The sequence below is a fragment of the Nyctereutes procyonoides genome, unplaced genomic scaffold, assembly GCF_905146905.1.
Source record: "Nyctereutes procyonoides isolate TBG_1078 unplaced genomic scaffold, NYPRO_anot_genome, whole genome shotgun sequence".
NCBI lineage: Eukaryota > Metazoa > Chordata > Mammalia > Carnivora > Canidae > Nyctereutes > Nyctereutes procyonoides.
Window position 1 is genome coordinate 22,749,829 of NW_026575135.1, and position 21,516 is coordinate 22,771,344.

General features: G+C 44.6%; 1 protein-coding gene across 1 annotated transcript; it reads left to right on the top strand.

Moving 5' to 3' along the window:
• Positions 1–347: 347 nt before the first annotated feature.
• On the top strand, positions 348–15,000 carry VCP (valosin containing protein). The gene is made up of 17 exons (XM_055302031.1): positions 348–646; positions 4,344–4,455; positions 4,645–4,817; positions 6,137–6,279; positions 6,826–6,956; positions 7,708–7,839; positions 8,926–9,028; positions 9,661–9,794; positions 9,872–10,007; positions 10,362–10,474; positions 10,818–10,982; positions 11,069–11,191; positions 11,443–11,655; positions 11,844–12,152; positions 12,426–12,581; positions 14,025–14,179; positions 14,330–15,000. Exons 1-17 carry the CDS (start codon positions 630–632, stop codon positions 14,433–14,435), a joined length of 2,421 nt encoding a protein of 806 aa, XP_055158006.1. The 5' UTR covers positions 348–629; the 3' UTR covers positions 14,436–15,000.
• The last annotated feature ends 6,516 nt before the right edge of the window (positions 15,001–21,516 follow it).

A 21,516-nucleotide genomic window follows, 5' to 3' on the forward strand; every position in this document is an offset into this window, starting at 1 on the left:
CAATCTATTGTGCCAGGTTCTTGAACAGGATAAGATCAGGAGCCAATGAACTGGAGCCAAGTGGGAGAGTCCGCCTCCCGGGGATTAAAGGCCCTTCTCTCGCCAGTCGCTCTGGCTCTATCCTTTTCGTTGATTGGTTGCGAATCCCAATCCGTCGAGGAAGCGTAGCGCTGCGGCCAATTGACGTGGCGTTACTAGGCGTGTTGCATCCCTGAGGCGGGAGCCAGGCCGCAGGCGAATTTCCTGATTGGCTCTGGTCCGCGGGTTGCTGGGGAGAGGCGCGGAGAGGCGGGCGGGAGTCCCCAGGGCAGGCGCTGATTGGCTGAGGTGAAAGCACCTCTCCTTCCGATGATTCGGCTCTTCTCGGTTCAGTCTCAGCGCAGCGTCTGCAGCCGTCGTTTGAGTCGTCGCTGCCGCTGCCCCCTCCCGGATTAGGAGCCAGTGTATACCGCCCGCCCACCGCCCCGGTGCCTCTAGGAGGAGGCGAGAAGGAGGCCGCCTGCGGGTTTGTCGCCGCTGCTCGCCCCCCTGCCAGGGAGAGCCGAGCCCCGGCCCAGTCGGTCGCCTGCCACCCCTCGTAGCCGTTACCCGCGGGCCGTCACAGCCGCCGGCCGGGAGAGGCGCGCGCCATGGCCTCTGGAGCTGAGTGAGTGTGTGCGCGCGCCCGCCCGCCCGCTGCGGGTGCGCGCACCTGGGGACTCGCCGCGCTGGGTAGGCCCGGCCGAGCCTGGCCGTGGGCGCGTCTGAGAGGTGGAGACAAGGAAGGAGGGAGAGAGGGCAGAAGCGGGGGGATGAGGGGCCGCAGTCCGGTCTGGGCCTGGCTTCGCACCCGCGCGCCCCCTAGGCCGGGCTTGCGTTGGGCCTGGGTCGGGGCCTGGGCCAGATCGTGCTGTGTCATGCAGGCCCGGGCGGCCTGATTGGCTCCCTGGGAACCGCTCTCCGGTTCTTGTGAGGTCTGCGGGCCCACATTGCCAGCGCGGAGCCCCGGGGCCTTAGGGCGCCCACCTGCGATCAGGTCTACTATCCGTTGAAGGCCTTTGGTCCCCGGAGAGAGCAGGCCCTGCGGGCCCGACGCCCGAACTGGGCCCAGTGGGCGTGGACTTTTGGCCACGTGAAGGCCTTAGGAGCCGGGAGCCAGGCGGAGGCCGGAGCGGGGAAGACTCGGCGAGCTCGGGGAAGTTCACGACGGCCTCTTTGGAGCTGGGTCGGCCTGGCCCTTGGTTGACATCTTCACGACCTGAGCAGTGAGGGGCTGTTAGGGAGAGGGCGGGCCCTGCGTTTCGTTTTTGGCCTCCTTCGTAGGTTTGTTGTTCTTCGCATGAGAAAGCTTTGGTCAGTTTTTCTTAATATTATGAAATGGGGGTGGAGAGTAGGAACTTTACTTTTTGGGCTTTTGGTAAAGTTCGAATCTCAGTTGGTAATTTGCAGGGCTTTCTCAATTTCAGCCTTTGTGCTGAGAAGGTTAGAGTAGCCCTGACTCTTTGAACACACACGCTCCTTTCCCCAAAATGCTGTGTTGAGAAATCTTGGGTTCTCCATCCCTCAGGAAAGCATCAGATAAAATCCTACCACCTCTGCCCATCCTGCCCATTAAATTTAGAATCAAGAGCTTTAGCTACTGAGGAAAAAAAAAAAAAAAAAGACAGCCATCCTGTGGAAACTCTTCTATGCAAATCACTTTCCTGACTTGAAGAAAATTTAGTTTTTTGAGGTGTGTTCCCTTTTTTTTTTTTTTTCCAAGTTTCTAAACGGAGATTGAAGTATTACCTGGGTGTCTATTTAAAAGGACCACTACTTACTAATACTTACTCTCTTAGGTCTAAAAATAAAAATTCAAAATTCTTGGAACCTGGCATCATAGATGGTTTCTAACCTCTAGGTCATCTTGATGACTCTTACCTGAACTCCCTCCAAGTCCCCTGTGGCCCATTGGAGTTCTGGAAAGGGCCTGACTCATGCAGAAGACAATGGGGATGTCCCCAAAGAGCCTCCAGGACTGCTGTTGGCCCACGATCAGGCTGAAGCTCTCTTTTAGAGGTTACTTCCTTTGATCTTAGTAGATAGATTTGGAAGTAAAGGTCTTTGCCTTAAGGGAAGAGCATACTAGTCATCTCCATTGCTAGGGTCAGGAATGGTAAGCAGTCAGGAAGTTTTTCTAGAATGCAACTTTGGGGTTAAAATACAAACTATGCTGACTAGAGGCATCTGGCATTTTATTATTCTCTAGCCCCAATCCTATAGATTAAACAGGAAGGTGCGTAGTCCTTGGAGGGTATTTTGATGTGTGAGAGAAAGGGAGAGTTGATGGCTTTAAATTGCCTTCAGCTGCCACATTGACTATGCTTATTCTCCAGAGTGTTGATGAACACTGGAGGAGTCTGCCTGTGATGGAACATTGTGACCGGAATGCTACACTTTTTAGGTTGAGGAGGCAAGTTTAAGCTGAGGAAACTCCACTCTTTGAAATTAGTTTTAAGGTCATGATTAAAGACGCAGCCTTTGTGAGAGGATCAGCAGAAAGCTTACAACTTTGTTAGATGAATGGAATTTGTACTTCTGTTGGGTAGATCAAGACCAAAAGATGGAGAAACACCACAACTTCCTAGCTAGTATTCTGGAGTATAGGCATCTTTTTTTCTTGTAAGTTGTGAAGATATAATTTTTGTTTCTTGTTTGTTGATTGATGTATTTCCAGATTATAGGATGGTGCCTGGCCTGTAATGTATACTTGCTAATTTGTTAAGTGAAGGAATAGTTAATGGAAAATATTCTTTTTTATTTCTTCATTTCCTCCGTTATTTGGCCTCCCTGTTTGTTAATGTTCAGGTTTTCCCGAGCCTTAGTAGAAGGAAGTAGCTTTTTTTTTTTTTTAAGATTTTATTTATTTATTCATTCATTAGAGATAGAAAAAAAGAGGCAGAGACACAGGCAGAGGGAGAAGCAGGCACCATGCAGGAGCCTGATGTGGGACTTGATCCCGGGACTCCAGGATCACACCCTGGGCCAAAGGCAGGCGCTACTGCTGAACCACCCAGGGATCCCAGAAGTAGCTTTTCAAAGGGAGAGCCCACTGAGTCTAGTTACTGAAGGTTGGAGAGAAGCTAGGTAAGAAGTTGGTGTCAGGTGAATGATCTTCTAAGAAATTATTGAAACTATTTAGAGGGTTTAAACTGAGCTTGGACTCAGCTTTGGTCTGGGTGAGGGATTTGGATTTGCTCCATGTCTCAGCATTTCTAGGTTTTGACTTTCTGAACCAATATAGTGGAATTGTATGTCTTTGCAGAGATTTGTCAAGCTCTTTTTGAGCTTGGGCCTCTTTCTGAAGGTTTCAGATCTATTAGTTTAGTTTTCCCCAAATGTCATAGTCTTTGTGCTTGGCATTTCTGTGGTATATAGAATGCTCTGGAATTTAGCAGGTTTAGCCAGTAAGGATGGTAGTGCTAATGATTCTACTTCATTGTCCCCAGGCTTGGTGGGACTTGGGGCCTCCCTGAGTCCTACAGGAAGTTGTCTTGCTCACTTCATTCTCCAAGAAGGTTAGCAAAGAAGAGTTTATGCTTTCTTCTGCAGTGGTATTCATTGTGACCATTAATACCATGCGCCAGGCATTGTTGCATTCATTATCTCACTTAAGATAATTCTCTAAGATAGGTACTACTGTATTTGCTTCTTTTCTGATGAGGACATCACCATCCAGAGAGGTTAAGTAACTTGCCCAAGATGACAATTAAACAGTGGCAGGGTTGGGATTCAGACCCAGCAGGTCTGACTGCATAGCCCCTTCTCCTAATCACTGTTTCTTTCATACTAAGATTATTGTAATTTCTCTAATTGTTACTTAGCCTCTACTTTTTAAAAAAAAAATATTTATTCATGAGGGGCACAGAGAGAGGCAGAGACACAGGCAGAGGGAGAAGCAGGCTCCCTGTGGGGAGCCCGATGCAGGACTCGATCCGAGAACCCCGAGAACCGATCCCAGGACTCCAGGACCATGACTCGAACTGAAGGCAGACGCTCAACCCCTGAGCCACCTGGGTGTCCTACTCAGCCTCTACCTCTATTTAGTCTTCTCAGGCCATAGTTTCCTGACTCTGGGGCAAGATCACTTGGGGCCTTAACAGCTAGGATACCAGTGCTCAGAATACTAAGAGATGCTGGAATGGGAATTGTATGTGCTAAATGTTACTCTTCGTGACCGTGGCTGAATATCCTTTATCTGACCTCTCTGGCATAGGGACAGCTTCATATATCCACTATTTCTTTCGTAAGTGTGAATTTTAAAGACTGGTGGGGCCCCTGGGACTGGAGTATGTATTGGGACTAAATTCATTTTCTCTTTTTAGTTCAAAAGGTGATGACTTATCAACAGCCATTCTTAAACAGAAGAATCGTCCCAATCGGTTAATTGTCGATGAAGCCATCAATGAGGACAACAGTGTGGTGTCCTTGTCCCAGGTAAGTTGGGTCAAAGGTTCAGTCTTTCCTTATTGCACTTAACCTGAGGGCTTTTCCCAGGTTTCTTTCCTCATTTTTTTTTTTTGCAGTGACCACAGATAGAGTGGGGTTTACTGGGAATTCCAGCCTCCAGGGCTGCTGCCTACCCCTTGGCCCAGTGACCCAAAGGCCTTAACCTTCTTTTCTCAGCCCAAGATGGATGAACTGCAGTTGTTCCGAGGTGACACAGTATTGCTGAAAGGAAAGAAGAGGCGGGAAGCTGTGTGCATTGTGCTTTCTGATGACACATGTTCCGATGAGAAGATTCGAATGAATAGAGTTGTTCGGAATAACCTTCGCGTACACCTAGGGGATGTAATCAGGTGTGTGTGGGGTTCTTAGCCCCTCAGGGATGGGAGGCCAGAGACAGCCTGAATTATAGACAGGACTAATGAAGTCCTTGGCAGCTACCCATAGCAGAATCCTTCTAGCCAGGGGAAGACTTAATATAGCAGGGCTATCTTTAGGTTTTGATTCTGCCTCCCTGGGACTTCAGAATTTACTTCTGCATGACCCTTGGGACATGTTGCATTTCTGTGACTTCTGTGATACCTTTACTTATTTTTTTGCCAGAGGTATGATTTATAACATGCTGGACGCTGGTTTAGGATACCATTTGAGAGTGTTTGTCTATGAAACAATCTCACTGTTATGTTGAAATAATGGCTTGTCTTGGGACCAGAATGAGGTGGGAGTGTGGGCATAGAAGGTGAATTTCCGAGTAGGGTTTTTTTATGGATCAAAGTTAATATAGAATAGAAGCATAGTTTGAGTCAGACCCTGAATATCTTCAGCTTCAGCTTCAATCTGAGTGATTTTTTTTTTTTTAAGATTTTATTCATGAGAGACAGAGAGAGAGAGAGGCACAGACACAGGCAGAGGGAGAAACAGGCTCCATGCAGGGAGCTCGATGTGGGGCTCAACCCTGGGACTCCAGCATCCTGCCCCAGGTTGAAGGCAGGCACTTAATCACTGGAACACCTAGGGATCCCCAATCTGAGAGATTTTAAACTTAACTTTAGGCAAGAGGCTTTCCCATCTTGGAGTCATCACTAGCCACAGCTATCCAACCCCCTGTCAGGAACATCTGAGACTGGCCAGGAACATCTCACACTTCTGATTATTTTTAATGGATTCTAGATTTCATGTAGCCTTCTGGAGGTGCTTACTCACGTCAAGTTTCTCTGACCACCTGGCTGAGATGACTTTTTTTTTTTTTTTCAGTTTTATTTTTTTGATCCTGATACTTGTCCCACTACGGCCTCTGTAATTTTGGGTTACTGATACTAGCCAAAATGGGTCATCTATGGATATCTCTCACTGAAGATCCTTGCTCCTGTTTCTTCATTTTGGGGGCTTTACATGTGTGGGTCTTCCTTTTGGCTCACTGATTGGGAGTGAGCAGCCCCAGTAGCTTCTTCTAATGGCTCCTACTACTGCCCTTCCCCCAAGTATGACTTGGTCTTAGTTCTGCTTGGCTGCTCTTTTGTCCTCACTCCCACTCTTCCCTCCTTCGTCTCTTCACCTAAAGCCATCCCTACCTTTTTTCTTGCCGTCAGCTCTCTGTGCCAGGCACTTTCAGACGCCCAGTGTTTGGGGCTACATTGTGGTTGGTAATGTGGAGTCTGCTTGTCATCCTCAGCATCCAGCCGTGTCCTGATGTGAAGTACGGCAAACGTATCCACGTGCTACCCATCGATGACACGGTGGAAGGCATCACTGGCAATCTCTTCGAGGTATACCTTAAGCCATACTTCCTGGAAGCTTATCGACCCATCCGGAAAGGTGAGAGATAATTCTAAAGACTGAGCTTAAGGATAGTTGTTTGTAGGGATACCTGGGAGTAAATCTTGGAATGTCTTTATCTCATTCTCATATGTGTGCTTACACACACATTCTGCATACACGCTCATGTGTACTCTCCTTCCTTCCTCCTCCTTCCCACTCCTCCATTTCCCTACTATCACTCCCTGCTTCAGTAGAGTAAGCTCTCTTCTCCTTTGTCCCAGAAGGAGGACTTGGGCACTTTTTGGCTGTGTCACAGTCCAAAGTGTATTTAATATTTAGCACAGTCTGACCATCTGTGGTTGTTGTGAAAGCTTGGTTACCTATAGCCCATAAGATTTTGTTCAGTGTCCTCTTGAATGGCAGAGGGACACTTCACAGTTTAGCTTTCTCCTCTTGCCTGATGCTTAATAAGGTAGAGGTGGGAAGGGGAAAGGGACAGTATCTAGTGAACTTGGCAGTTTAGACAACAGGTTCTGGTGAGGAACTCTCACTTGCTCTGGTATTCGACATCTCTGACTGCACTTGTGCTAATTACTCTCACAGGAGACATTTTCCTTGTCCGGGGTGGAATGCGTGCTGTAGAGTTCAAAGTAGTGGAGACAGATCCCAGTCCTTACTGCATTGTTGCCCCAGACACAGTGATCCACTGTGAAGGGGAGCCTATCAAACGAGAGGTGAGTTCTCTCCTTTATCTTAGTACCCAATTTCATGATTACAAAGTGGGGCGGTCATATGGTAAATACTAACTGTGAGTGCTCTTTGGGGTCACCTGGGTGGCTCAGTTGGTTAAGCATCTGACTGTTGATTTCAACTCTGGTCATAATCTCAGGGTTGTGAGGTTGAGCCCTGTTTTGGGCTCCATACTAGGCCTGGAGCCTGCTTAAGATTCTCTCCCTTTCACTCTGTAGCTTGTTCCCCCCACCCCTGCCCCCACCCATCTCTGTCTTCCTCTATTAAAAATAAAACTGAGTGCTCTTTGGAACTAAGCTTTTTTCCAGAGGTTGTGAAAATCTTTCAACTGTTCATTTCTGGGCCTGTGTGTTTCTTAGAAGTATATATGATACCAGTAATTTCTAAAATCCAGATTGAACTCAAAAGATCTAAGTGGTTGGAATAATTTTTGTAGAAGTGACATTGATGATGACATCCAGACCTCTGTCTGTTTCCCAGAGTTTCTAGCTTTAGTTCTTAGGGTGGTTCTTTCCAGTAATACTAAGGGCAGTGTAAAAGGGAAAGACTATGCTGAAAATCTTTGCTTTGGGATTTTTAGAATTGTTCTTTGAGTCAGGATCCCCCTTAGAGGAGAATCCTCTCGTAAAATAGGTTTCTCTATACCAGATTGTAGAAGGATTTGGCGAAACTCAACTTTTGCTAATAATAATAATGTTCCTGCCTTTTTTTTTTCTTTGTCTTCTCTGTATTCAGGATGAGGAAGAGTCCTTGAATGAAGTAGGCTATGATGATATTGGTGGCTGCAGGAAACAGCTGGCTCAGATAAAGGAGATGGTGGAGCTACCCCTCAGACATCCTGCTCTCTTTAAGGCGATTGGTGTTAAGGTGAATATCCTGGGACATAATGTAGGCTGGTAATTAACAAAGACTCGTGTCAATTCTTGTTGCATTATTTTTTATATTATGGTCATTTAAAAATGTAAAAACCATTTTTATCCCACATACCCTATAAAAACAAATCTCATCATAGTTGCCTACCTGTATGTAACAGTGTCACCCAAGAGAAGTTTAAGGAAATTTGCAGTGTGTAAAGGGTCCTGAATCCAAAACATGTGAGAACTGCAGATCTACAATGTGACTTGCTAACTGTTCCATATCATGGGCACAGTGAAGATGAAATTACCCTTTTCTCTAGTATGTACCATACAAATAATTTTGTCTTCTATATGGGCATTTCCCATGTGCAGCATGTGGATAGGCCATAAAAAAGACAGCTTCAAAGAGAAAAACTTGTGGTTGTTGGTGGTAAGGAAAAGCATTCAAATATAATAAATCCTAGAGGGTTGTGATTATTGGAATGAGTGAGCCTCTGGCAATACTCTTCCTTAGATAGCTAAAAAGTAGTCCTGGCCCTTGTCTGTCCAAAGTCAAAACCTTGGCCTATTGGTCTCTTGATTTTTTTGTAGTCCCAGGATCTTCAAACTTAGCCATACTAGAGTTTCTTAGGGTGGTTTCTATGCTCTTAGTCTCCTATGCCAAGGTATAATCATAAATGTCAGTTTTCTAGGGATCCCTGGGTGGCTCAGCAGTTTAGCGTCTGCCTTCGGCCCAGGGCGTGATCCCGCAGTTCTAGGATCGAGTCCCACATCAGGCTCCCTGCATGGAGCCTGCTTCTTTTTCCCTCTGCCTGTGTCTCTGCCTCTCTCTAAATATATCTCTCATGAATAAATAAATAAAATCTTAGAAAAATGAAATAAAATAAAATAAAAGTCAGTTTTCTGACCGTATTTTCTCTACTAATAAGAGGAGTGAGTATGGCCTGAAGTAAACTTTCATAGTAGTTTATGCTGAGGGCTCAAAACTGATTCTCACTCTCTCTAGATAGAGCCACATTCAAACCATTTTAGAGTGGGTGGGGTTGGGAGAAGGTAGGAGTCTGAACCTAATCACTCTCTCTGTACTCGTCCTTAGCCTCCTCGGGGAATCTTGCTCTATGGACCTCCTGGAACTGGGAAGACCCTAATTGCCCGAGCTGTGGCAAATGAGACTGGAGCCTTCTTCTTCTTAATCAATGGTAGGAGAATTGGTTCACCTTGTATTTGGCCGGATCTTACACTGAGCTGAGCATGATCCAGTCTCACAAGCTGGAGAACTCATGGACACATTTATTTGCATACATACCCTCATGTATATTTCATCATCTTTCTTCTGCTGGGTTACATTTTGGACAGATGAGCAACAAGGGGAAGGTATTGTACTCTGGTGTCCCTGATCTATCCTCCCTTGAGAGAGAAAGGCTGAAGACATTTAGGGGTAGCAAGTTAGAATGAGAACTCAAAAATTTTGTCTGCTAGTTTATTTGAGAGGGTTTGGGGGAAGATTGACATTAGCTGCCTCTTTGAAAATGATAGAGGTCCATCTGGTGTGCTGGTTCTCTTGCCCTGGCCTGAGGGTCCAGGGCATGTGCTGGCATCTTGACATTTAGAGCTTGACTGAGATAGGTGTGAGTTCCTTGTGGTTTCCCTCCAGCCTAGTTTGGTGCCTATCCTGGGATAGTATCTGGGAGAGTCTGTGAGAAAGTAGGCAGAGGTTACCACATGTTCACATAGCACCTGTTTCTGGACCAGCCAGATAAGAGATCTGATTTCTCTTGGGATTGAGGGAAGGATGTATTTTTGTCATTGTTTCTATTCTGTATCCTTTCAGGTCCTGAGATCATGAGCAAGTTGGCTGGTGAGTCTGAGAGCAACCTTCGTAAAGCCTTTGAGGAGGCTGAGAAGAATGCTCCGGCTATCATCTTCATTGATGAGCTAGATGCCATCGCTCCCAAAAGAGAGAAAGTAGGAACTTGCCCAAGGGGATAGTGGGGGTTAAAAGGTCCTCACTTCACTTCTGACCAGACATCCTGTCCTGACAGACCCATGGGGAGGTGGAAAGGCGTATTGTATCACAGTTGTTGACCCTTATGGATGGCCTAAAGCAGAGAGCACATGTGATTGTCATGGCAGCAACCAACAGACCCAATAGCATTGACCCAGCCCTTCGGCGATTTGGTAAGGACCTCAAATTTCTTCCGACCCTGTTCTTGCTCATAGGGAGTCTATAGCTCTACTAAGCTTAATCTCTTTTAAGAGATTCTGTTCTTCATCTGAGTCCTAATCTGAGGATTTCTTGAAGCTCCTTGCAGTGATAGGGCCCAAGGGTCCTTTCCCTTATCTCGTGTCCTATCTAGAGTGACAAACCATCCTGGTTTGTCTGAAACTGAGGGGTTTTCTAGAACATGGAACTTTCAGTGCTAACACCAGGAGAGTCCTGGACAGACAGGGATGATTGGTCATGTGAGACCTGTCCCTTCTTTCCTGTAGCCCAGAAATGAGCCCTGTCTATGTTCACACCCTGTTCTGCAGGTCGCTTTGACAGGGAGGTAGATATTGGAATCCCTGATGCTACAGGACGCTTGGAAATTCTTCAGATTCATACCAAGAACATGAAGCTGGCAGACGATGTGGACCTGGAACAGGTGGAGTGATGATGAGAGATGGCCTTGAGTTAGGATATCTATTTTCAGGCAGTTAAAGGGAACTAGCTAGAGACACAAGCTTAAGATGTAAAGAGACTGATTTTGATTCTTGGGCAGGGGAAAGGAAGTGATCTGAGATTGAATCCAGGAAACTGGAGTTGATAGCATGTTAGAGTAAACTAGAAATTCAGGGTCAGCTTTATTTCCAGGCCCCAAGTCTAGGCCTCACTACTTAAAATCCAGCCAGTGAAAGAACTAGTATGTGGTCAGGATTCTAGTCTCTGAGCCTCCTAAGGCAGCTAGGTCTTAGAGACAGAGTAGTAAGTAGATCTTCTCCCTGCAGGTGGCCAATGAGACTCATGGGCATGTGGGTGCTGACCTAGCAGCCCTGTGCTCGGAGGCTGCTCTTCAAGCTATCCGTAAGAAGATGGACCTCATTGATTTAGAGGATGAGACCATCGACGCCGAAGTCATGAACTCTCTGGCAGTTACTATGGATGATTTCCGGGTAAGGACTGCACCCCCATCTCACATACACAGACATGCATTTTGACCTTTCCCTTGACAAGTCTCATCCCCAGTTTTTCTTTTTAGTGGGCCCTGAGCCAGAGCAATCCATCAGCACTGCGGGAAACAGTGGTGGAGGTACCACAGGTGACCTGGGAGGATATCGGGGGCCTGGAGGATGTCAAACGTGAGCTTCAGGAGCTGGTCCAGGTAGGATAACTTGGTCCAGAGTGAGTCACTGCTTCAGTACATTGTAGGTGGCTGGGGGTGTTGGCAGTTCAGTGCAAGAATTGTGAGAGCATTCTTCATGAACCTGCTATTCTCAATTTGGAGACACTAAGGAGCCTGCCTCTAGAAAACCTTATCTTCTACCATGGGGTGATTAGACGGGATACTGCTGTTTTGTTAGGTTTGTTTCAAACTATGGGGGTATGCTGAACCCTCTTTCCTTTTCTTCCTAGTATCCTGTGGAGCACCCAGACAAATTCCTCAAGTTTGGCATGACACCCTCCAAAGGAGTACTCTTCTATGGACCCCCTGGCTGTGGGAAAACCTTGCTGGCCAAAGCCATTGCTAATGAGTGCCAGGCCAACTTCATCTCTATCAAGGGTCCTGAGCTGCTCACCATGTGGTTTGGGGAGTCTGAAGCCAATGTCAGGGAAATCTTTGACAAGGTGAGCTACAAGCAGCTGAGCTATCTGTTCCCTTGCTTGGCAGCAAGGTAGCTACCTCTTTGGGAGATTGAAACCATCTTGTTCTGGCAGCTCAGCTGGAGCAGTGAAGGTCACTTTAATTTCCTTTCCTTCTCAGGTCTGAGAGACCCAGTTGTGTTAATACTTGAGTCCATGTGTCCCTTCCATAGGCCCGCCAAGCTGCCCCCTGTGTACTGTTCTTTGATGAGCTGGATTCAATTGCCAAGGCCCGTGGTGGTAACATTGGAGACGGTGGTGGGGCTGCAGACCGAGTCATCAACCAGATCCTGACAGAAATGGATGGCATGTCTACAAAAAAGAATGTGTTTATTATTGGCGCTACCAATCGGCCTGACATCATTGATCCTGCCATCCTGCGACCTGGTCGCCTTGATCAGCTCATCTATATTCCACTTCCTGATGAGAAGTCACGTGTTGCCATCCTTAAGGCCAACCTGCGCAAGTCCCCAGTTGCCAAGGCAGGTACAAGGGCATTGGTGCTCAGGACTTCTATGAGTGCTCAGCCTAGTGTGGTGTTTGGTTCCTGGAAAAGATTCCATTGGGGATTTCCAGGTTTAGGGTTGTAAAGGAAAAATGGAAGATTTGAAGGCATTAGGAAAATCCAGAATCAGGAGTGAAACAGTGGTGAAAGACACACAAGCTGAAATTAGGAGTGTTTTGGTGGATCAGAGATCCGTGTATTACAGGGGAGGAGAGGCTAAATGCTTAGGTAGCTCAATTGCTTCCTTTAGGATGTGGATTTGGAGTTCCTGGCTAAAATGACTAATGGCTTCTCTGGAGCTGACCTGACAGAGATTTGCCAACGTGCTTGCAAGCTGGCCATCCGTGAATCCATTGAGAGTGAAATTAGGCGAGAACGGGAGAGGCAGACCAACCCATCTGCCATGGTGAGTCTACATCTTTTCCCCATATGTGCCAGTTGTGGGGAGCCAAGGGCAATCTCTACCATGCTCTAGAGTTAAGACTGTAGGGTTTTGGAAAGATACCTGACAGATGCCCTGGTAGGGCATCAAAGAGAAAGAATACTGAGGGTTAATCTTTTCAGTCTGGAATTATAAAGGCTGAGGAGAGATGGGTAGTCTGTATGCTCAGCCCTCACAGTAGACTCTCAAAATACAATTTTTCACATAAATAAATAGGGCAGGTTTAGAACCTAGAATCCATGGGCCTGTTCTTGCTTGGTGGTCCATGGACCTCCTGTAATTAAAGTGTGTGTGTATGTAATAACGTATGTGTGCATGTAAGCTTCATAAAGATAGGGAATCTGTATCATCTTGCATGTTTTCCAGTGTATTTTGGCACCATGTTAAAAAATGAATAAGTGAATAAATGGATGAATGACTTTATCTTTTGTAGGAGTTCTGAGACATTCCTTCTCCCTCCCATAAAAGCTTAGAAACCATTGATAACACTTAATCCTACGGAGCAATCTCATAAGTCACAGCAATTGAAGTGGCTTTTTTTTTTTAATTAAAAAATTTTTTTAAAAATTGAAGTTCAATTTGCCAACATACAACACCTAGTGCTCATCCTGTCAAGTGCCCTTCTCCGTGCCCGTCCCCTCACCCATCCCCCCCACCCGCCTCCCCTTCCATTACCCCTTGTTCGTTTCCCAGAGTTAGAAGTCTCATGTTTTGTCACCTTCTCTAATTTTTCCCTGGAGTGGCTTCTTAGTGGAAGAGATAGGATTTGAGCTGATTTATGAAGAGAGACTATAAGGGCTAAGGAAATAAGCAGCTCAAATAACTGGCTCAAGAAATAGGATTGTGGGAATTGGGGAAAACCTGGGTAGATTTAAGAGGGCATATGTTACTAGAGGTGAAGCCACTAGGTAAGGTGTAATCCAGGTTTGGTAAGCGCTGAAAGTTATTTTATCTTTTTAAAATTTAGGTGGTTTAGTTTATCTTGTTTTAGAAACTTTATTTTTAGAATTTAAGTTTATTGATATGATTTACAAATAATAAAATTCACCCTTTTAGGTATAGTGTCTCCATGCCATGCATCTTGACAAATGCATTTAAGTTCTATAACTATTACCACAGTTCATATAAATTTCTGTCATCCCAGAAAGTTCCCTTATGCTACTTTAGTCACCTTTTTTTCCACCCTAAGTCCTTGGCAACCACTAATGTGATTTTGTCCATACAGTTTGGCCTTTTCCATAATGCATTGACAGGTTTTTAAACATAGTGCACTGACTTAGCTTTAGGAAGATTGGCCTTGCAACTTATTCAGGTTGGTTTAGAGAGACAGGGATGGGGGCAGGAAGGCCAGGGGAAGAATCCAAGCTGGACTTTAGCCCTGGTGGTCTGTGTTTACCAACCTTATAGGAGGTAGAAGAAGATGATCCAGTGCCTGAGATCCGCCGAGATCACTTTGAGGAAGCCATGCGCTTTGCCCGCCGTTCTGTCAGTGACAATGACATTCGGAAGTATGAGATGTTTGCTCAGACCCTTCAGCAGAGTCGGGGCTTTGGCAGCTTCAGGTAATCACGTTATAGGGGGCAATACTTAAGTTGTCTTGGGTAACTGTATAGCCAAGGTTGTGGGAGTCATAAGGAGGCTGGGGTTAGTTGTGAAAATCCTACATAGCCTTATCCTAACTCTCTTTTTTGGCTCTGCTTTTGTGCATGCAGATTCCCTTCAGGAAACCAGGGTGGAGCTGGCCCCAGTCAGGGCAGTGGAGGCGGCACAGGTGGCAGTGTATACACAGAAGACAATGACGATGACCTGTATGGCTAAGTGGTGGTGGCCAGCATGCAGCGAGCTGGCCTGGCTGGACCTTGTTCCCTGAGGGTGGGGGCGCTCGCCTAGGAGGGACCAGGGGTGTGCCCATGGCCTGCTCCATTCCTCAGTCTGAACAGTTCAGCTACAGTCAGACTCTGGACAGGGGTTTCTGTTGAAAAAAAAAAAGAAAAAAAAAAAAAGATAAAATAAAAGTGATTTTCATTTGGGAGGCGGAGAGTGAGTTATCAACAGGGAATTGGGCCTTGGGCCTACGCCATTTCTGTTGTAGTTTGGGGCAGTGCAGGAGACCTGTGTGGGTGTGAACCAAGGCACCACCGCCACTCCCCACAATAAAGCATCTGCACTTCACTCAGTGCTACCCAAGCCCTCCCTTCTTCCCTCTACCCAACCTGGGCAGTAGGACGAAGGGCCACAGTTGCTGGGTGTTTATATAGAGAGTAGGTTGATCTTATTTTACATGCTTTTGAGTTAATGTTGGAAAACTAATCACAAGCAGTTTCTAAACCAAAAATGACATGTTGTAAAAGGACAATAAACGTTGGGTCAAAATGGAGCCTGAGTTCTGGCCCCTGTGCCTGCTTCTTTTCCTGGGAAGGGCCTTGGGCTACCCCTTACTGTCAAGGCACTCTTCAAATGTGAAGTACTGAAAGCAGGATTGCACCCTCTTCCCCACCTGATTAACAGTGGTATGAACTGCTGCCTTGTGCCTTGCCCCATGACTGCATGGGAGGTGGTGCAGCCTGCCCTGATGGAGCTCTAGTTGTGGAGAATATGGTATTCCTCACCCGTGTTTGACGTGGATGGTAAGGCTAGGCCTACAGAGCTCTCTTTTCCTGACCAAGGACTGAATTGGGGTGCCCTCCCAAAATAAGGGTTGTAGAAAGATAGAACTTCTGAGGTGGGTGTTCTTTTCATGCATCTAAAAGTCCTAAACATTTATGCTCTGGTTGAGGATCACTTTTAATTATGTCCACCTTTACTTTATATAATTTGTATTATAAAAAAAAAAACAGTTTTTTTCTAATATGAAATTCTAGTATTGGATATGTTTTTTTCTAAACTTTATAAACATCCTCCCCTGCTCAGTTTTTCGGATGATTGCTTCCGTAGTCTTGTCCATGTCCAGGTATAGAATATCCTTTTTGTTCAGCAGGTAACAACATAATCACGTAGTGCTTTTGGGATTAATATTGTGATGCCTTACCCAGAGAGAAGTGTGGTATATAGAGAAAACAACCCCTAGACAAATTTTTATTGGTTGTCCTAGAACTTAAACCAGTAGCTGGTATGGATTACAAAGATAAGATAATCTGTAAGGATATAAGATAATTATATTGGCTGATGAAATGGGCTGATGAATTTTGAATTCATGTACTGTGAAAATAGATTTTTTGCACATTGGAGATTGAGTTATTTTCCCTCATTTTTCATGACAGACACTTTTTCTCTACCACGTTCTGCCTGGTCTTCTGGTTTTCCCACCATTTAGGTGTTCTGATTGCTAGCCTTCAGTCTTTGTCTTTTTTTTTTTTTTCTTTACGATTTTATTTGAGGGAAAAGAGGATGAGCAGGGGAAAGAGCAGAGGGAGAGGGAGAAGCAGACTCCCTGCTGAGCTAGGAGCCCAATGCAGGGCTTGATCCCTGGACTCTGGGATCATGACCTGAGTCGAAGGCAGATGCTTAACTGACTGAGCCACCCAGGCACCCCTAGCCTCCAGTCTTGTTTCCACTTTGAACACTATTCTCTCATCCGTATGGCTCATATAGGTTGGCCTAACCTCACTGTGGGCCAAAGACGATCTTTGAGGGAAGGACATTTGGTTGGTACCTCTGTGTTAAGCTATAGGAATAGAATAGAAGGCAAGTGGTATTTTCCTACAAAATATTGTAGGGATACTGGTTGATAATGTGAGAAATTTGTGTTGGAATGATTGATTTGCTTTTGCATGACATGCGTAATGTGTCTGTAGATGACAGTTGGAACTTTATAGATCTTTTAGGAAAAACCAAGAACAGACTTGTAGTGAGAGGTCTGGTTTTAATTCTGGCATTTGAGCTTATAGCAGTGTAGCTTTGAACAAGGCACTTAGTTCTTTTGGGGCCTCTGATAAAGTAATTGACAGTGCTTTGTAAACTGTAGAAAACAGTATGAGGAACTGTTATCTTACACCTGTAGACATCTGCATACTGAAACCAAGAGGCAAGTTATATAGAGAGTCCATTTTTTTTCACTTCCAATGTTCCCAGAAAGAAACTGGATTTTATTATTATTATTTTTAAAGATTTTATTTATTCATGAGAGACACAGAGAGAAAGAGACATTGGCAGAGTGAGAAGCAGGCTCTGCAGAGAGCCCGATGTGGGACTCGATCTTGGGACTTTGGGATCACACCCTGAGAGCCAAAGGCAGACACTTAACCACTGAGCCACCCAGGCATCCCTGGAAATGGATTTCTAACCAAGAATATGGCATGAAAGATTTTAGAGGACCAACATCATACCACAGATGTAAAAGCAACATCTTAAAATATATGGTTTTTTTTTTTGTTTGTTTGTTTTTGTTTTTTTTTTTAAATGAATCTCTGGTTCAAAGAGCTCACAATCTTTTTTTTTTTTTATTTATTTATGATAGTCACAGAGAGAGAGAGAGAGAGGCAGAGACACAGGCAGAGGGAGAAGCAGGCTCCATGCACCAGGAGCCCGATGTGGGATTCGATCCCGGGTCTCCAGGATCGTGCCCTGGGCCAAAGGCAGGCGCTAAACCGCTGTGCCACCCAGGGATCCCAAATATATGTTTTTTTGTTTTGTTTTTTAAGTAGCCTCCACCCCCAGCATGGATCCCAATACAGGGCTTGAACTCATGACCCTAAGATCAAGAGTCAGACACTTAACCCACTGAACCAACCCAGGTACCCCAAGATGTATTTATATTCCAAGATACTGATCCTATAAGAGTCTAGTCTAGTGCCAATCATAAATTCAGCTGAACTGAGCAAATGTTAAATGGTTTGTTTCTGTTGTCCATGGAGGGCTTAAAAAGACTTAAATAGAACTTGGATTTTTCGTAAAACTACCCAGATATACATAGACTTGTGAAATGTTCCTGTGTCAAGTAGAAATTTAGAATTGCATTGTGTTTGGGGTACCTGACTGGTTCGGTTGGAGCATGCAACTCTTGGTCTCAGGGTTGTGAGTTCTAATCCCCCAATGGCCATGGAGCCTACTTTAAAAAAATGAAAAAAAGAATTGCAGTGTCTTTGAGACTATTTAGTGGGACGGGGGCAGATAGGTCGGAAGAGGGAAAACACCTTCAGTTTCACTTCTGGCCAGCAAGTGGTGAGTTTTGGACTAAACCCTCTAGACAGGTTTGGGATAAATAAAATCTTTGGAACAGAAGAATAACAGAAGAGGTAGAATAACAGCATTACTTTGTTTTTCTCAACCATATATATGGAGTAGAGGGAATATTGAAAAAGAGCACTAGATTGGGAATGTGGATTTGACCTCATAGAACCTCAACTTCTTTTTGAGGAGCCTGATAGCCATACTATCAGGAAAATGTTGCTGTCAACAAGGTACAAATTATGGGGCTGCCAAGGAAGGGGACTCCATATCAAGACAAAAATCAAAGGCTCTGGAGGTAGTCTGAGCTGGGCATTAAAGGAAGGTGGGAGATGACATGAGAAGTAGGGGAGAGCAATTTGAGCAAAAGGCACAGAAGTCAGAAAATACAGAGCATGCTTAAGCATCAGGTTCACTAGCAAGGGAGTATATTTGAAGAGGTCAACCACATCATGAAGAACCTTACATTCTAGGAGTAAAGTTTTTTTGTTTTTTTAAATTTTAAAATATTCTCTATACCCAACCTGGGGCTTGAACTAAAAACCCTGAGATCAGGAGTCACATACTCTACTGACTGAGCAAGCCAGGTGCCCCAGGTGAAGTTCATTATTTTTCCTGCTACATTTTATAAAAGATTTGTTTAGGAGTATGCATGTGCACACTCGTGTGCAAATGGGGGAGGGGTAGAGGGAAAGGGAGAGTATCTACAGCAGACTGCCTGCTGATTGCAGAACCTGATGTGGGGCTTTGGGGCTTGATCCCATGACCTCGATCATGACCTGGGCCAAAATCAAGAAGTGATTAATTGAGTGAGCCACCCATCCAGGAATGTCTCCAAATGAAGTTTATTTTAAAAGTTGTGGGTTTTCTGGGTCATTTAGGCAGGAAGTGACAGATTTCAGTGCTAGACAGTTCATTTTTTTTTCCTCTTAAATTGTAGCAAAAAAAAAAGTATATAATATTGTCACCTATATGTGCATTATGCATAGATAATTTTTTTTTTTTATAGTAATGCCCAGGGTACCTGGGTGGCTGAGTCTGTTCGGCGTATGCCTTCTGTTCAGGTCATGATCCCGGGATCACCACTGGTGGTCAGGCTCCCTGCTGAGAGAGGAGATTGTTTCTCCCTCCCTCTGCTACTCTCTCTGCTTATGCTCTCTCTCTCAAATAAGTAAAATCTTAAAAAAAAAAAAAAAAGTAATCATGTCCAATATGGGCCTCAAACTCACCACCCAGAGATCAGGAGTTACGCCCTCCACCAACTGAGCCAGCTAGGCGCTCTGACAATACACTTTTTAAAAACCTTTTATTTTTAGAGAAGCAGTAAGGTGTATTGTAGAATTTTAGGAAAATATAAGCAAATTTTATGGGGTACCTGGGTGGTGTAGTTGGTTGAGTGTCTTGACTGTTGGTTTCAGCTCAGGTCAGATCTCAGGATGGTGAGAGTGAGCCCTGCATTGTGCTCTGCACTCAGTGCTAAGTCTACTTAAGACTCAACTCTCCTCTCCCTCTCCCCCTCCCTCTTTCCTCCCTTCCTGTGCTCTTTCTAAAATAAATAAATCTTTAAAAAGATATAAAAACACATTTTTAATAAGTTTATTTTTTATTGGTGTTCAATTTGCCAACATATAGAATAACACCCAGTGCTCATCCCATCAAGTTAAAAGCACATTAAAAAAAAAGATTTTGTTTATTTACTTGGCAGAGAGAGAGCACAAGCAGGGGGAGCAGCAGGTAGAGGCAGAGGGAGAAGCAGGCTCCCTGCCAAGCAAGGATCTGGGTGTGGGGCTTGATCCCAGGACCCTTGACCACAACCCCAGTCAAAGGTAGATCCTCAACTGACTGAGCCACCCAGGCACCCCCTAAAAGCAAATTTTTAAAGTTCATGTTCCCAAGGATCATCATCCAAATAACTTCATATCTTTCTGTGTTTATATGTGTAATACTGTTTTTTTTTAGGAGAATGATTAATAAGATGGAATCTTTTAATACTTTAAAATGTTCATGGAATTACATGCTTACATGTCATAGAATCATTGAATCCTATTTCAAGAAAGGGTTTGGTAATTAAACTTTGACAAAACATTTATGTAAGAAATAGAATCTTACTCTATCCTGAAATAAATACACTTAGTTATAATACATGGTCTTTATTGTTAACAGTCTTCAGTTAATTAGAGCAATCTCTATAAAAAAAATTTTGCAGTTAGGGATGACAGGAGACTCCTTACCATCCTTAGCATATATATATATATATATATATATTTATATTTTAAAGATTTTATTTATTTATTCATGAGAGAGGCACACACACACAAAGAGAGAGGCAGAGACAAGACAGAGGGAGAAGCAGGCTCCATGCAGGGAGCCTGATCGGGACTTGATCCCAGACTCCAGGATCACTCCCTGGGCCAAAGGCAAGCGCTAAACCGCTAAGCCACCCAAGGATCTCCCTTAGCATATATTTAATCAGAACTGTATTTACATTTACAACAGACAGGTATGCATACTATTCTGCTACAGGAAGAAAGTGGTCTCACTTGGTCCAGTGGCCTTTGTCCATTATACCCTTATGGTGTACATTTGGTATTTTAAAATCAAAATGAGATCATACTGGGGATCCCTGGGTGGGTCAGCGGTTTGGTGCTTGCCTTCGGGCCCAGGGCGTGATCCTGGAGTCCCGATTGGGCTTCCTGCATGGAGCCTATTTCTCCCCTGCCTGTGTCTGCCTCTCTCTCTTTCTCTCTGTGTGTCTCTCATGAATAAATAAAATCTTTTTTAAAAAAAACCAACAAAAAGATCATACTGCTTTATGTCTTTTTAAGTTGATCTCCACCTCTTCCTTTCAGTAAATTTTCATTTAATCTGATACTCCTACCATACTCAGTTTCTCAAGTGATCTGAATATGTCATTCACAATTTGTGTGTGTGTGCAAAGGGAATTTAATCTAAGGACATTTATTAGTGGGTTTTGTTATTCATAGTTCTTGATCAAACCAATACCCAGTCTAGGACCCAGGTTGCATCTGGTACGTTCCTTTATTCAAACTTCTATGACACTTGTTGAAGAGTGTGGGTCAGCTGACCTCCAGAGAATTGTAGCCATGTGGAGGATGGACTAGAAAGAATAGGGCAACCAGTCTGATGAGAAATGACTGAACTAAGACTGATGGTGGAGATGGAGAGGCAAAGATGGATTTGTTGCAATACATTTCATAGGTATAACTGACAGCGTTCTAATTGATGACTAGATTAGGAAGTGAGGGGAAAGGAGGAGTCAGGGATGAAAGGCTCTGACTTCAGTATTGAGCCTTCAATAGGAATGAGCATATTGGAAAGGAGCTTAAAGGGAAAATGATTTTTGGACAAATTGAATATGAGATGATATCTCGTAGGCTATTGTATACATAGGTCTGAAGCCTACATAGATGCTTTTAAAATGACCCATATTTTGGAATATGACACTTAATGGGATGAGTTGAAGACATCTTTTTTTTTTTTTTAAGATTTTATTTATTCATATGAAAGACAGAGAGAGGCAGAGGGAGAAGCAGGCTCCATGCAGGGAGCCCGATGTGGGACTCGATCCCTGGTCTCCAGGATCACGGCCTGAGCCAAAGGCAGGCGCCAAACCGCTGAGCCACCCAGGGATCCCCTCTTTTTTTTTTAAGATTTTATTTATTCATAAGAGGCAGAGGGAGAAGTAGGCTCCCTGCAGGGACAGTCTCCAGGA

Excerpts from the sequence above, each read along its gene's own strand:
- VCP (XM_055302031.1), top strand. Across the intron at positions 9,029-9,660 it reads CTTCTTCTTCTTAATCAATG|GTCCTGAGATCATGAGCAAG; the intron begins GTAGGAGAATTG and ends GTATCCTTTCAG. Across the intron at positions 11,656-11,843 it reads TCAGGGAAATCTTTGACAAG|GCCCGCCAAGCTGCCCCCTG; the intron begins GTGAGCTACAAG and ends TCCCTTCCATAG.